General features: G+C 38.0%; 1 protein-coding gene across 6 annotated transcripts in view; it reads left to right on the plus strand.

Annotated features, from left to right (window-relative positions):
- Positions 1-15,472, plus strand: part of brsk2a (BR serine/threonine kinase 2a) — a 252,756-nt gene that overhangs the window by 204,174 nt on the left and 33,110 nt on the right. For all 6 annotated transcript variants that reach the window (XM_056252082.1, XM_056252083.1, XM_056252084.1 and 3 more), the window contains exons 8-11: positions 4,462-4,608; positions 11,433-11,464; positions 13,297-13,461; positions 13,884-13,981. In XM_056252082.1, the coding sequence (XP_056108057.1) occupies positions 4,462-4,608; positions 11,433-11,464; positions 13,297-13,461; positions 13,884-13,981 (442 nt within the window). The remainder of the gene's footprint in view (positions 1-4,461; positions 4,609-11,432; positions 11,465-13,296; positions 13,462-13,883; positions 13,982-15,472) is intronic.

A 15,472-nucleotide genomic window follows, 5' to 3' on the forward strand; every position in this document is an offset into this window, starting at 1 on the left:
TCTGGTCTTATCTCATTTTGTCTCGGTTCATGTCACCTCGTCTTGTCTTGTTTTTGTTCTCTTTTTTTGTTCTCTGTTTTTGTTCTCATTTTGTATATATCGTCTTTTCTCTTGTTTCATTTAGTCTCATCACAAATTTTTTTTGTCTCATCTCATCTCACGGCATCTCATTTTATCTCGTCTCATGTCACCTTGACTCTTTTATTTAGTCTAATTTCGTTTGGTCTTGTCAAGTTCTTCTGTTTTTCTCTGGTCTTATCTCATTTTGTCTCGGTTCATTTCACCTCATCTTATTTTTGTTCTCTTCTTTCATTTTGTCTATTTTGTCTTTTCTCTTGTTTCATTTCGTCTCTTCTCTTCAGTTTTCGTCTCGTCTCATCCCAATGCTTCTCGGTTTATCTCGTCTCATGTCACCTTGACTCTTTTATTTTGTCTCATCTTGTTGCACTTAATTTTGTCTTGTTTTGTTTAATCCTGTGCCATATTGTTTTGTCTCTTCTCTTCTGTTTTCCTTTCATCTCATTGAATCTAGTCTCATGTCACCTCGTCTCGTATCATTTGTGTCTCTTCTTTTGTCTTATCTCATCATTTTGCATTTAATTTGGTCTTGTCTCTTCTCTTCTGTTTTTTTCTCTCTCAGGATCACTGCTCTCGTCTCATCTCATTGTCTCACTTCGTGTCACTGTAAGCCCGTCTAAATCGGTCCAATGGCGGTGTCCGATAGAACGGGTGAAGGTCTCTGCGCGTTACTGTCTTTCCGCGTGGAAAAGCTTTTATCTTACTCCCTTTTATAAAGACCTCGAATTTAGGTTAGCTTGCCAATTGGTTATTGGTCAATTATATAATAGTTTAGCAATACATTTGATTGTTCTATTTAACTCTTTACTCTATATTTTACTCGTTCATTAGGAAGCTATGTCGCTCAGAGACTCTCGTGCCGGCCGTTTACGCGGATCTCACGATCACAAACTCGCCGGTCTGATCGATAACCAGAGGTTATGGCTAAAGCAGTTCAACAATGCCGCACACATGCTTGCTATTGTTAAAAAGTACCCATGTAGCCCCCTACAGTCACCCATATAACAACTTAGTTAAAGTCCAAACAATAACCAGAGGTTATGACTAGTACATTAAAGGGATAGTTCGGCCAAAAATGATATTTAACACATGCATTACTCACCCTCAAGCCGTTCGAGATGCATATGTCAATCTTGTTTCAGACGAACACATTTTCAGTTATTTTAGAAAATGTCTTAGACCCTTCAGTGGATATAATGTGAAGCAATGGGGTCCACCTCCTTCAAGTCCCAAAATGTGCATAGATCCTTCACAAAAGTAATCCATCCGGCTCCAGGGGGATAAACGAAGGCCTTCTGAGGGTAATCCGTGCGGTTTTGTCGTAAAAATATACATATTTAAAACTTTATAAATGAAAATATCTGACTTCCGGCAACGATCGACGCGCGTTCACGGGTGATGGAAGTCGGCGTACGAGGAGGACGTAGCGTAGGAACTGTCGTGACGTAGACGTTGTTTTGCTCTGCTCTCTGGCTGCGCAGGCGCGTTCGTTCTACGTCACGACGGTTCCTACGCTACGTAGGAACTATCCCTTTAAGATAATGCTGCTTTAACGCTTGCTATTACCTTAATAGTATTTTTATCTAGCCCTCTACAGTCGACTGCATAACAACTAGTTAAAGGGTCATGATACCCTCCTCTTTCAGCTCAAGTCTAGCTCACAATCTTTTTGAAAAATGCAACTTAAATGGGCGTGGATGGCTCTGAGAAGAAGGGAGGGGAGTGGGTGTGGAATGGCCATCACTGTCATCGCCAATGTCCCATGCATATCGACTGTCACTAAAAAGCAGTGGTAAAACGATAAAACGATGGTAACTGAATGCCCTGCTACATATATTAGCCTACAGTAATCGTAATTCTATTTAAAACATATTGATGTAGGCTACATGTATAATTATAATGTTATTATAAAATATATAGTGGTTTATATAGACACACTATAAATGCATTTGAAAATCATTAATTTTCCGCTTAAAAAAATCGTTCCGTGTATAGCCTAGATCTACGCGTCCCCTGAACCCCCATAATAAAGATGGCTCTGCGGAGGTGGATGATTGACTTCTCATTTTAGACACACACACACGCACACACACACACACATACACACACACACACACACACACACACACACACACACACACACACACACACACACACACACACACACACACACACACACACACACACACCTCTGAAGGGATAGAAAAGTCCTCGGGACTTGGTACCGCATCACTCGCAAGACGCAACCTGCATTGGTTGTCAACAAGGCGAAGTCCACCATTCTCCACTTCTCGAAGCTCTCTGTTTGCGGCACACACTATAGTTTAGATGTGTCCATGGTTGATGGCAAACCAACCGTCCAGAGCCAGAGCCTAGCCCTGGCAGCATTGCGGGGAAACATATTCAACCCACTTGGACTTTTGTACCACGAAAACAAACACTTGCGTCCCATGATTGCCTCTCTCATCTACTACGCGATATCACAGTTTGACATGTCTGTCATTGGAAAGATCCACGTGGTGTCATGAATAATTAAGAGACAGTGTCTTCTCATAGGATATGAAAACTCAGTCTCATTAATAATTATGAGACACCGATGAGTCATCAACGCACTCGCAGTGCACTGACACGTCACAGCCTGTGACGTGGACACGATGAAGATTTTAAACCCGGAAGACGAAAAAAACGGAAAAAAACTCAAATTTAACCATTTTAACCGTACTATTAAATCTAACAGATGCTAACATGGTCTTCAATGGTGTTCAACACACATACCTCTGATAAAATCTCAGAACATTTGGTTTGGGGTTTCATGACCCTTTAACATCACGCAGTTAGTCAGGAATCTAGCATCCCACTCACGCTCCATCTAAACTGGGATCTAGTATGTGCTTAACCCTGGACGCAGATTTGCGGAAACATCAGACTTAATTTAATCTATTAGAGAAAATAATTTCAGAGTAATTCAGAATAAAATCAAATGTAACAATTTATTATGTCAGGTAAATGTATTATGCCAATTTTCATAATCAGTTCAAAGATAATCAATACAATAACATCAAATCCTCAGAGATAAAGAGTAAAAGATGTAGGCTAAACCCGACATTTAGAAAAATAAAGTCTTTGAGGTCTTTCAACATTATGGGCTGATCTGAGTTACAGAATCACCCTGAGCCACTTCTTTCACATGGAAACATTTGCTAAGAATGGGAATTTGCATTCAGAGTTTACACCTTTTGAGAGCCGGATGCCGTTTGCCTGGAAGACACACACCCCGTGTGCAAGTTATCTCTAAACTCTGAAGAACTTTATTACCTTTTGGATTACTTCTTTGGGAATGAGACATTTGTACCAGTCGCACTGAGACATTTCAAATGATACCAGACATGTATGATAATTATTCACATTAAACCATATAGATTTTTGGGTGAATATCTGGTGGTCTCCGCGTGAGAGAGAGACATGAAGAGGGATGCTAGTTTCTCAAGAGAGAGTCAAATGTTAATTTCGAGAAAGGTCCTTTGTCTTTTCAGGCATTTTCTAATTCCTCAAGTCTTACATCACCATGCCTTGTCTTGTTGTTGTCAATTCTCATCTTATATTTTGTCATCATATTGAGATTTTTATCTTTTGTCTCTGCTCTTTTTAAATTTGGTCTCACCTCATCTTGTCTTGTTTTGTCTATTCTAATGGCATCTCATTTGGTCTTATCTCATGTTGTCTTGTTTTCTTCGTTCACTTTGTAACTCATCTAACTGCATCTCATGCCGTCTTGTCTCACTGAGTCTCACCTCCTCATCAATCTCTAATTCCATCTCAACTCATTTCACCTCATTTATTTTGCATCTTGTCAGTCTTCATAACTCATTGCATCTTGTTTTGTCTCGTCTCACATTTATTTTTTCTTTTATTTCTTTACTTCATGTTCTTCTGAAGTTCACTCATTCGTCCCTTTATGAAATATATATATTGACCTGATGTAGAAAGTCAGACGGTACCAAAACCCAAAATGAAATTGACTGCTGGCAGACAAACTGTGCTTCTGTAGACTTACTCTATGCTGAATACACAAAATCCTCTCAGATCCAAAGTGATTTGAGTGCATTTCTGCTCTCATCCTGTCTCTTTAGTTTTTTGTTATTCCTCTGTTTTGTTTTTTCATCAGAAATGAAACCTCATCATCCTCATCTATAGCATGTCAGCAGTACACACATGAAAAAGTTGCAAAGCAAGATTTAATAAATGAAAACTTAGCATTTATGGGTCAATCCTCTAAGCACTTTTCTTCTAATTTGTTCTATTTTCCATCAGTCCTCGTTTACTCTGTATTTCCCCTCAGATTGATGCATTGTCTTTCTTTTGTTGTCTGTGTCTTTCTTTCAGGGCGCTCTGCCGTTTGACGATGATAATTTACGAAACTTGTTAGAAAAAGTGAAGCTGGGGGTGTTTCACATGCCCCATTTTATTCCACCGGACTGCCAGAACCTCCTGCGAGGAATGATCGAGGTCGAAGCCGGGAAACGGTTACCGGTGAGTTCTGCCAAACTAGTGAGTTTGAACTAATGGGATCATGTCAAATGTGTTTATGGTTTTAGTTACATAACATCAGTTTCATATATATAAACTCAATTTTAATTTAATTTTAATCATGGTAAACTAACTAGTAATTTTAGGGTGTGTTCACACTTGTAGTTCGGTTCGTTTAGTCCGGATTAAAAAAAAAACACATTTAGTTCTGGTCCGCTTAGCGTTCACATTAGCATTTTTAACACTGAACCTACAGATACCGACCCTAAAGGCATGAGGATATGTTCACAACCCGATTGGCCGGCTTTTATGACGTAGATTTTGCAACTGAACTTACCGAACATACAAAACAATGCTGTGTTCTGGGATAAATGCACTTGTTTATCCCAAGTGACGTGGTTCTGATGCCTGTACTGAACTGTGATGGGCAACATCGCAACTATGATGAGGAAAAAACAGGTATGCTTGAGCTTTCTGTCCTTTTTAGAGTCGCATATTGTGACATCATGGACCGATTTTGGTTCATTTACATGTCTTTGGTCCGTGTTGCGTTCATATTTCAGTCGAAACCACACCAGAGTTCATTTGGAAGCGGACCAAGACCCATCTTTTCAGTGGTCTCGGTCCGCTTGTTTGGTCCAGACCAGGGTTTGGATGGCAGCGTTCACACTTATTCAAATGAACCGCACTAACAGAGAAATCGCACCAGAGTTCGTTTTATTCAAACCAAACCAAACCTGCCAAGTGTGAACACACCCTTAGTATCACCATAAAGTCGGGTCCACTTTGACACTGGATAAGAACTGGCCACTCAGACGGGCAGAGACGGCTTAACTGACATATAAAGTGACTATACTGTTTTTTTTTTTATGTGAAGCATGAAAAGGCTAATGCATTTTTGTGTGCAATATGTAAGAACTCATGAGAACTCACATTACTAAAGGCACTACACTATGTGACTTTTAAAATCAGAACAAATGAAAAAATTCTAGGCACTTGCCGACTTTATAAATGGTTACATGAAAAACTGGGCCGTGAGTCCGCTCTTTTGAAATGCCCTTCGGTGGCGCAGCGTTTTTCCAGTTGAGACGCTATACAGTATGTGCTTTGATACAGAATAACCACAGAACTGATACTAGTATCTGTTTTCGCAAATAGTTTGTTTCTGAATTTAAAAATGTCGATACAACGTACTGCCTCTGGCACGAGTATTGGATGAAGAGAAGTGGCGGTTGGGCGGTGTGGTATTTGTCCCGCCCCTCCTCCACTGTGATTGGACGGCTGGGTAAAAAGTGACAGTAATGAGCGCTGCGCTTTACGCACAGTTGAACATTCTTCAACTCTTGGCGACCGGTAGATAACATTCAGTGTGAAATAGATGCTAAGCGCCTCATGTTTTAAAAACTCGGCGCTCCCATTGGAAACAATTAGATAAATACGCTAGCCTCAGGAAAATACGCTTTTGGTGGAAACACGGCCTAAACGACATACACTACCAGACTTTTAATTCGTTCCGAATACAACAAACTCACATGAACACGTTGGATGTGCAGGAGATGAGCGCAGTAGTTGATGTAGCGTCTTTGTGTGTTGAGTCGCAAAAGAAAAAACGAGTTTTGGATGCGCTAGTTATTTTGTTACGCGAGCTCTTTTGTATTGTTATTGTATTTGTATTGTATTTTATTGCATCACTGGTAGATCAAGGACCGCTCCGCTTTCAGAAGCCTCATACACTACTATATGTGTTCTGAAATCGGCTCAAAATATCAAACATGTTTTGATGTCCTCTGACTGGATGGAAACATAGTCTGAAGCTAAAAAATCATATTCTGTGCCCATTATACACTAAAAAAATCTGCACGCGTTTGGCAATTATTGTCGACTCATCCAGACTGTAAATTGGAGCAAAAGTCGTAGTTTATTCCAGCCTTATGTTGGACAACATGGTGCAGATAATATCCCTTTGGTTGCAAATGTTTTTCATGTATAATAAATACGCTCAGCTAGCTCAGAGAAAGATGGGATTTTGGGACCGAATGGACAATTATGGGTAAACTTGAATACGAGTTTCTGGCGTTTCCTGACTCTCTTGTCTTAGATTCAGTGGGGAACCTTAACCCTGTGACTCGTCTATAAAGAGAAAGTTTGATGAGGAGATAGTAAAGCTAGTCGGACGGTTCAAAAGAAGAGCGTTTATCAGCGGTGAGGTTGTGTGTTTGGAGATCACCTCAGCTTGTCCAGACACATCTGCTATCACCGTGACCTTTCTCACTTCATATTCCAACCAAGAAAAAGCTGCTTTTGACCTGAATAAATGAATCAAAAGTCAGAGTCCCTCTGGAACGGCTGTCTGTCAGTTTGTCGGACGGTTGTGTTAAACACGTTGACAGGGGAAAGAAGGGACAGAATATTTGCTGAGATGCTACAGAACCCCATTGAATCCAAATCATGAGCATGTCTAGGGGCAAACGCTCGATTTTCTTGGTGCAAAGGCTCGAGGGAATTCTGCGTTTGTCTGTCCTTATGCTGGATGAATCTCTTGAAACCTGTAAGGAACATATCTGGCTTGTTTTTTTGCCCCATAATAAAAAAATGTATTAATTAATTAATTAATAATAAATAAAAAAACAAATATATTTAGCATAAATAACAAAAAAAAAATTATGGCTCATTTTGTTTCATGATTTTGTTTTTGATTGATTGCGAAAATATGTGAGAAAATTATTATAACATTAATAAAGAAATTGTTATTAATTAATTTATTACAAATCTAAAACTTTTGAACTTGCTTCTATTCAGCAAGGTTGTATTAAATTGTGTCAGATTTCTTTTTATAGTATTTGTCCTGTTTAATTTAGTTTTTTGTGCTGTTCATTCTGATTGAGTTATTTTATTGATTTTTTTTACTGTAATAAAGTAAAAAAAAAGGTCATTGACATTATAATAATGAAAATCTGAGGGCGGAAACGTGTTTAATTATCATGGAAATAATCGTATAATGCAAATTCATTTTCATTTATGCAAAATCTAATTCTTTTTCTTTTGATTTTGGCCTGAAAAGTCACAGTAACCTTGAGGACGTTCAGTCTTCACAGTTCTTGAGTCAGTTCTCTTCACATGGCGACGGGTCACGATTACATCACACTTCTTTACACACACAGTCCTAGCATTCACACACTCAGCCGGAAGAGCGTTTCAAGACGAAGCTGAACTTAAACTGGAAGTGGAACTGAATAGTCTGTAATAATATGCCTTATAATTTCTCCTAGACTACAAATGTAGACTTGCTGAGGTCTCCTGGTTCTCAGAACTCAGATATCTTAACAATTGTATGTTAAGAATTGCCTCATTTGTTTCTTTTTTTTCCTTTCTCCTTAAGAATTTTCGGAGTATTGTCTGAGAAAAAGAAAGAAAAACTCATGCCATAATGGCCTAGTGTTCTCGCTGTCCTCTTGCAGAACATTGTCTTATGATCACACCCCACGTCTCGTTACCTCGTTCCCGTTACCTTCTACGAGCGTGGCATATTAATGAGTGTGAATGGCTCTCAAGGACACGAGAAACACGTCTTTAAGTCACCGGTGGAGTTTGATAGCGCACTGTGAAACACCTTCACATGTATCTCAGATAGCCATTTAACAATGCATGTTCGCAATGAACAATGAAATGATTCACTTTCCCAATGTGAATCCCAAAATTCACAACACATTCCTGAAAATACCAGACAGTGTCTACTCTCTGCTATAGAGATCTAAAATCAACAGGCTATCACATTTGCAATCATGCTGATGTTCGGGAAAACAGCACTCTATATCATGTTAGAAATATTAAAAACATCATACAGTTCAAGAACTCATAGATATCTTGATTTTTTTGAGTTCTTGAACTGTACGGGCGCATGCGGATGGAGGCCTTGTTTGAAGCGAGGCCTGTTTCAAGTGAAACGGGTCAAATATAGCAAAGGCCGCTACTGGTGATGGGGAAATATGGATATCAACAAAGATTAATATCATCCAAGGCAGTGAAAATTCCTTATTGTTGAACCCTATTTAATAAATAGCCAATGTATTTTTGATTTTAGAAACTCAGCAAATCTACACATCCGATACTTTATCGATGCATTCCCTTTTCTGTCCAGTTATATTTTTGTCTTCGGCATTTTTTCTAAATATTTATGATGACAAAAGGGTGACCAAATTGCATTGGACAATTTATTAACCCTCTGGGGTCCTTCATTTCAGAGTCACACTCAGGACCTTCGGGTCCAAATGGGCCGGAAGGGTGGGATTAATATTTATTAAAAAAGAAAAAATCATCTTTTTTTTTTTAACTTGTTTTTTATAATATTTTTTCTTTTCTTTTTTGGTGTTTTGAGATAATTTCAAAAATAAAAATAATTTATAATTAATATTAATGCAATAATTATGACCCATTTTTTCCCCATTGAATATAATAGATTTTTTTTTTTTTTTTTTTTTTAAGCTGTATTTCATTTTAGAGTCAAGCCTAGGCCTCATGAAAGCAATTTTTGAAATGAGATGGATGCCATCTGGTGGACAAACTGAGCATTTTAAAAATTCAAAACCCATATGTAATCTGAATTTATTAGTGTGTATGTGTATAAAAGTGTGTTTGTGTGTGTGTGTGGATGTGTCTGTTTTGCACTCTTGATGTTTTATAGATTCACCCCTTCACTGTTGTGTGCTTTTTTTCTGGATCGTGGCTGATTTGTAGATTGTACGCACAAAAAAACTCTGTATTTTCACATTTTTGCCAATTTCCCATTCATTTCCTATGCGGGTCCATTTGGACCCGAAGGTCCTGAGTGTGACTATTTTTTTTACAACCACTTCTTAGACTATTCAAATCCTGTCCCCAATTTTTTTGGGTGTTCATATACCAAGTACCAACAAAGTCACCAAATTTCGGACCATTCCAATAAAGCTATGATTTAAAAAAAAAAATATTTAAATGCTTCGGGTCCATTTGGGCCGAAGGACCCCAGAGTTAAAGAAGCAAACTGGAGGACATATTCGGCACAAATGAAAGTAGATTTTTTTTCCTTCACCTTAATATTGTCACATTAAAGGGAGAGTTATACCGTGATTTACTCCTCAAGTCTCCTTTCAGACGAACACAATCGGAGTTATATTTATATGCATTTTTTTCCGGCTTCAAAATCTCGCCCCCCATTCACTCCCATTATAAAGCTTGGAAGAGCCAGGATATGTTTAGATATATCTCAGACATGTTTTGGGTTGAACCATCCCTTTAAGTTCAAAGCGAAATTTGCACGTGAATGTTTTCACTCAAATCTATTTGCATAAAAACTCCACTGAGTGAGTCCCCATATTCAACAAACTTGGCCATTAACGTTTTTAAATAGTATATGTGCATTTTCTTTGTGAATTATATTTCTTAAATGAAAATCGTTTTCGTTGGAGGGTGTTGCATGCAAGCAAATGCATGCGTCTGAGTGTGTAACATTAGCATGTAAAATACATATCATATATGAAACGGATGATTGAGAAATGTTATGACCCCCTCAAGCATTGATATGCAAATAATAATTGGATATCACGGCACCTCTCATCTCTACACACAGTAATTTGTCATCACATGGTGATGCATGTTGCTTCATATTAAAAGTGAACGGTGATCTGTGTGTGTCTAGATTACACCTGGACTCACTGCAGTGTTAAGCGTGTGCAGCCAGACTTTGGTGCTCTTGATGTGGATTTGCGGTCTCGTGGCCTTCGCTTGCACGTCCGTGAAGGTCGCGGGACTGTAGGGTGTCCCATTCGTCATTTTCCAGAAGGCTCATGTTCTCCCTCAGTGGCCCGTTTGCCAAGCCTGCAACACTGGACTTCACAGCGGACTAATTCCCAACCCTTTAAAAGCTGGTGCTTTATGCAGCATATACTGGCTAAGAATCGCACACTAGTTGTGAAAGAGACTCTTTGAATGATGTGTAAAGCAGCCAACTGTGTTTGTCCTGTTTGCCTTAGGGACAGGTCAATGTGAAATCTTCAAATCTTTCATTTTGATTTAGTGGACCTCACAAATTTGAACGAATCCAGCCAGTCATGAATAAAATTATATTGACATTTAAAATTGACTGTCTTAGTTTAAAATAACTTTGATAATATATATATATATATATATATATATATATATATATATATATATATATATATATATATATTATGTGCAACGATTAATCACATCCAAAATAAAAGTTTTTGTTTACATAATATATATGTGTGTGTGTGTGTGTGTGTGTGTGTGTTGTGTATAATTATTATGTAGCCTATATATAAATGCACACATATGCATGTATATATTTAAGAAAAATGTGTTATTTATAAATAAAATATGTATATTTAATTTATATATAGTATATACATGCAAATATTTCTTAAATATATACATGTATTTGTACTGTATTTATATATACAAAATAATTATACAGTACACACACATATATTATGTAAACACAAACTTTAATTTTGGATGCGATTTGCCCAGCACTATTTTAAATATTTAATCAGACTAAATTAATGTTATAATTTGGCAGCCCTAATAAAAAATAAATAAAAATACGTAATTGATTTTATGTTGTTGAATATCCCAGATTAAGGATTTTTTTTCTAATGGCACCATACATGGCAAATACTCTTAATTTTAATATTATTTTCGAATTTACTTGAATCATGAATGTGATTTGAGTGATTAATTCGGACTCATCATGTTCTGTTGTTGTTTCATGAATTACTGCTGTTTTCCTGATGTGCATCTAACAGTCTGGATGTGTGCTTCTCTTACAGTTAGAGCTGATCCAGAAGCACACGTGGTACATGTAAGTACACAAACTCCCATGATTTGTTTCTTTAGGGCTGGAAACTATACTTGTGACACACAGAAACAGAATGACTAGAAACGGGATGGGCATCAGGGACGGCACGATAGATGGGGATCAAATGTGAGCGAGTGTTACTCTGTGTGTGTGTGTGTGTGTGTGTATGTGTGATAAATGGCACAGACCCCACATGTCAGCGGCAAGGACAAATGTCCCGAGCCCCGGCAGGGATTTGCTGTCCGCTCCGTCGTCTGGCTTCCTCAGGAGAGAGAGAGAGAGAGAGAGAGAGAGAGAGAGAGAGAGAGAGAGAGAGAGAGAGAGAGAGAGAGAGAGAGAGAGAGAGAGAGAGAGATGCTCGTATCGTGACCTCCTGTCTGACTGCCTCTCTGGGGTCACACACATGGCACACACACTTCCAGCTCAGCGCCTGCGTTTTTAAGCAGAATACGTGTGTTTTTTAGCTGCTCTCATACACACCAGCATCTTTTCTACCAGATGGCAACAGCTATAGAATAGGTCTGAGATAAGGTTATGGAGACGCTTGTCATGGATTTAGGGTCATAACAAGCTGTAGTTGTTAAGATGTGAATGTAACACATGCTGGTGTTGACTTATTAATTGTGCTCTGACACTTTTCTGAACCCAGCGACAGATGAAATAGAGTATGCATTTCTGTTCACATTCTTATGTAGATTATGTTTTGGGATTTATTGTGTACAATTAATTAGTGCTTGTTATTTCAGTGACAAAAATATGTTTTTTCTTCATAATCTTACATTAAAAAGCCCCTGAGGCTTAATATTAATAGTTATTAATATTAAGTAATTATGTGTGTATGCGTGTGACTGTGTTTGTGTGTGTGTGTGTGTGTAAGCCTCAGATATATAATTTTAGTTGGTGGAGAGGATTAATGTGTGGGGTTAATATATATATATATATATATATATATATATATATATATATATATATATATATATATATATATATATATATATATATATATATATATATATATATTAGTATATTAAGTATATTTTGCTATTGTTTTGGGAAATATTAAAATAAATAAATAATATTTAATTAATTTAATCTCACAATATATTTTTTATATATTAATATTATATATTATGTTCATATTAATATTATTAAATAACCAAATAGATATATTTTTTGCTATTTATTTACAATTAATTTAATAAATGTATATATATATTCTGCCATGGAATGCCTACTTTTTACAACCTTATCAATTCCCAATAGATACAATTTGTTTAAAAGTAAAAAAAAAAAAGTCTATAAATCAAGTTTTCCATGACAAAATTGTTTTAATTCAACCTTAGAAAAGCATATTTAATTGGTCCTGAACAAAAATGAAGACAGAAGGGACGAAAGTAGGTTATTACATTTGTAATAAGGTCACGCCAAATTTTGGCAATCCATGTCCATGTATTTTCTCCACTGGAAATGATTTGTAAAGGTTCATTTTTAATATTTGTTGTCTGAATGATTGTCACCCACTACAACAGTTCTGTCTCTCTTTTTCATTTACATTAAATAAAAGAAATTGTCCAAAAATGACAATCGCCTTGAAAAAAAAAGTTAATCACCCATCCTGTTGTTCCAAACCCGTATGACCGACTTTCTTCTGTGGAACACAACAGAAGAAGTCTAGCAGAATGTTCATGCAGTCCTTTTCCACACAATACATGTATACTGTAACCAGCAGCTCACACATATCCAGAACTTGTGTTTGAAGTGTTTGTCTCTCTGAGCTGCGGATAGTCTCAGTGTGAGAGTGTGTGATATCACTGATGGGCTTGTGTTCTCCTCAGAGGAGGGAAGAACGAACCCGAGCCGGAGCAGCCGGTCCCGCGTAAGGTGGCGATCCGCTGTATCCCTTCAGCCGAAGACATCGATCCCGACGTCCTGGAGAGCATGCACTCACTGGGGTGCTTCCGGGACAAGAGCAAGCTGATGAAGGACCTGCTATCTGACGAGTGAGTGACTGCACACTGATCTAGGGTCAGATCTCACCTCTGGAGGAAAGAAAAACCCAATGGCCCTCATATAAAAAAAAAAAAAAAGGGATCATATTATAGACACATAAGCTTTTATAATCTTGTTGTCCACAGAAAAATTGATAAACATCTTGTTGTTTAGAATTAAAAAGGTCATATTATGTAAAACTAGAGGACCCAACCTTTATTATTCAATTAGGACTAATCTTTTTTTATTATTTCTTTATATAATTTCTTTTACCTTTTCCTGATATTATTAGTTTTATCATTATATGTTATGGATGTATAAAGACAGTTTGTTCAATCTAGAAGGTAGAAAATGATAATTTAGCCATTTCATTTTCTAATGTGCTTATTTACATATTTGACACATGGCTGTTTCCCGTCTTCTGTTTTATCAGTGAAAATCAGGAGAAGATGATCTATTTCCTTCTGTTGGACCGTAAGGAGAGATACCCCAGCCAAGAAGACCAGAACCTTCCTCCTCGCAATGATATCGGTAAGAAATGAGCATTCAGATCTCACCAAGCACTCAGATCAGACCAAAACAGAGCTAATAAATTCAGACAAGTACACTTTAAAGTTAAGATGAAATATATATAATAATATACACTCACCTAAAGGATTATTAGGAACACCTGTTCAATTTCTCATTAATGCAATTATCTAATCAACCAATCACATGGCAGTTGCTTCAATGCATTTAGGGGTGTGGTCCTGGTCAAGACAATCTCCTGAACTCCAAACTGAATGTCAGAATGGGAAAGAAAGGCGATTTAAGCAATTTTGAGCGTGGCATGGTTGTTGGTGCCAGACGGGCCGGTCTGAGTATTTCACAATCTGCTCAGTTACTGGGATTTTCACGCACAACCATCTCTAGGGTTTACAAAGAATGGTGTGAAAAGGGAAAAACATCCAGTATGCGGCAGTCCTGTGGGCGAAAATGCCTTGTTGATGCTAGAGGTCAGAGGAGAATGGGCCGACTGATTCAAGCTGATAGAAGAGCAACTTTGACTGAAATAACCACTCGTTACAACCGAGGTATGCAGCAAAGCATTTGTGAAGCCACAGCACGCACAACCTTGAGGCGGATGGGCTACAACAGCAGAAGACCCCACCGGGTACCACTCATCTCCACTACAAATAGGAAAAAGAGGCTACAATTTGCAAGAGCTCACCAAAATTGGACAGTTGAAGACTGGAAAAATGTTGTCTGGTCTGATGAGTCTCGATTTCTGTTGAGACATTCAGATGGTAGAGTCAGAATTTGGCGTAAACAGAATGAGAACATGGATCCATCATGCCTTGTTACCACTGTGCAGGCTGGTGGTGGTGGTGTAATGGTGTGGGGGATGTTTTCTTAGCACACTTTAGGCCCCTTAGTGCCAATTGGGCATCGTTTAAATGCCACGGCCTACCTGAGCATTTTTTCTGACCATGTCCATCCCTTAATGGCCACCATGTACCCATCCTCTGATGGCTACTTCCAGCAGGATAATGCACCATGTCACAAAGCTCGAATCATTTCAAATTGGTTTCTTGAACATGACAATGAGTGCACTGTACTAAAATGGCCCCCACAGTCACCAGATCTCAACCCAATAGAGCATCTTTGGGATGTGGTGGAACGGGAGCTTCGTGCCCTGGATGTGCATCCCACAAATCTCCATCAACTGCAAGATGCTATCCTATCAATTTGGGCCAACATTTCTAAAGAATGCTTTCAGCACCTTGTTGAATCAATGCCATGTAGAATTAAGGCAGTTCTGAAGGCGAAACGGGGTCAAACACAGTATTAGTATGGTGTTCCTAATAATCCTTTAGGTGAGTGTGTATATATATACAGGGTTTGAAATGAACACCTGCCAAATGCGGGTAAAAATCAACTGGCGGGTAACGCTGTCAAATCACTGGCCAATTTGGCGTGTTACTTATTAAAGAAGCTTACGGAAGCGCAGAGGATAGAGCAAAACAAAACACCGCTCACGAA

This window comes from Rhinichthys klamathensis, unplaced genomic scaffold, assembly GCF_029890125.1.
Source record: "Rhinichthys klamathensis goyatoka isolate OS25496 unplaced genomic scaffold, OSU_Roscu_1.1 h1tg000092l_1, whole genome shotgun sequence".
Taxonomy (NCBI): domain Eukaryota; kingdom Metazoa; phylum Chordata; class Actinopteri; order Cypriniformes; family Leuciscidae; genus Rhinichthys; species Rhinichthys klamathensis.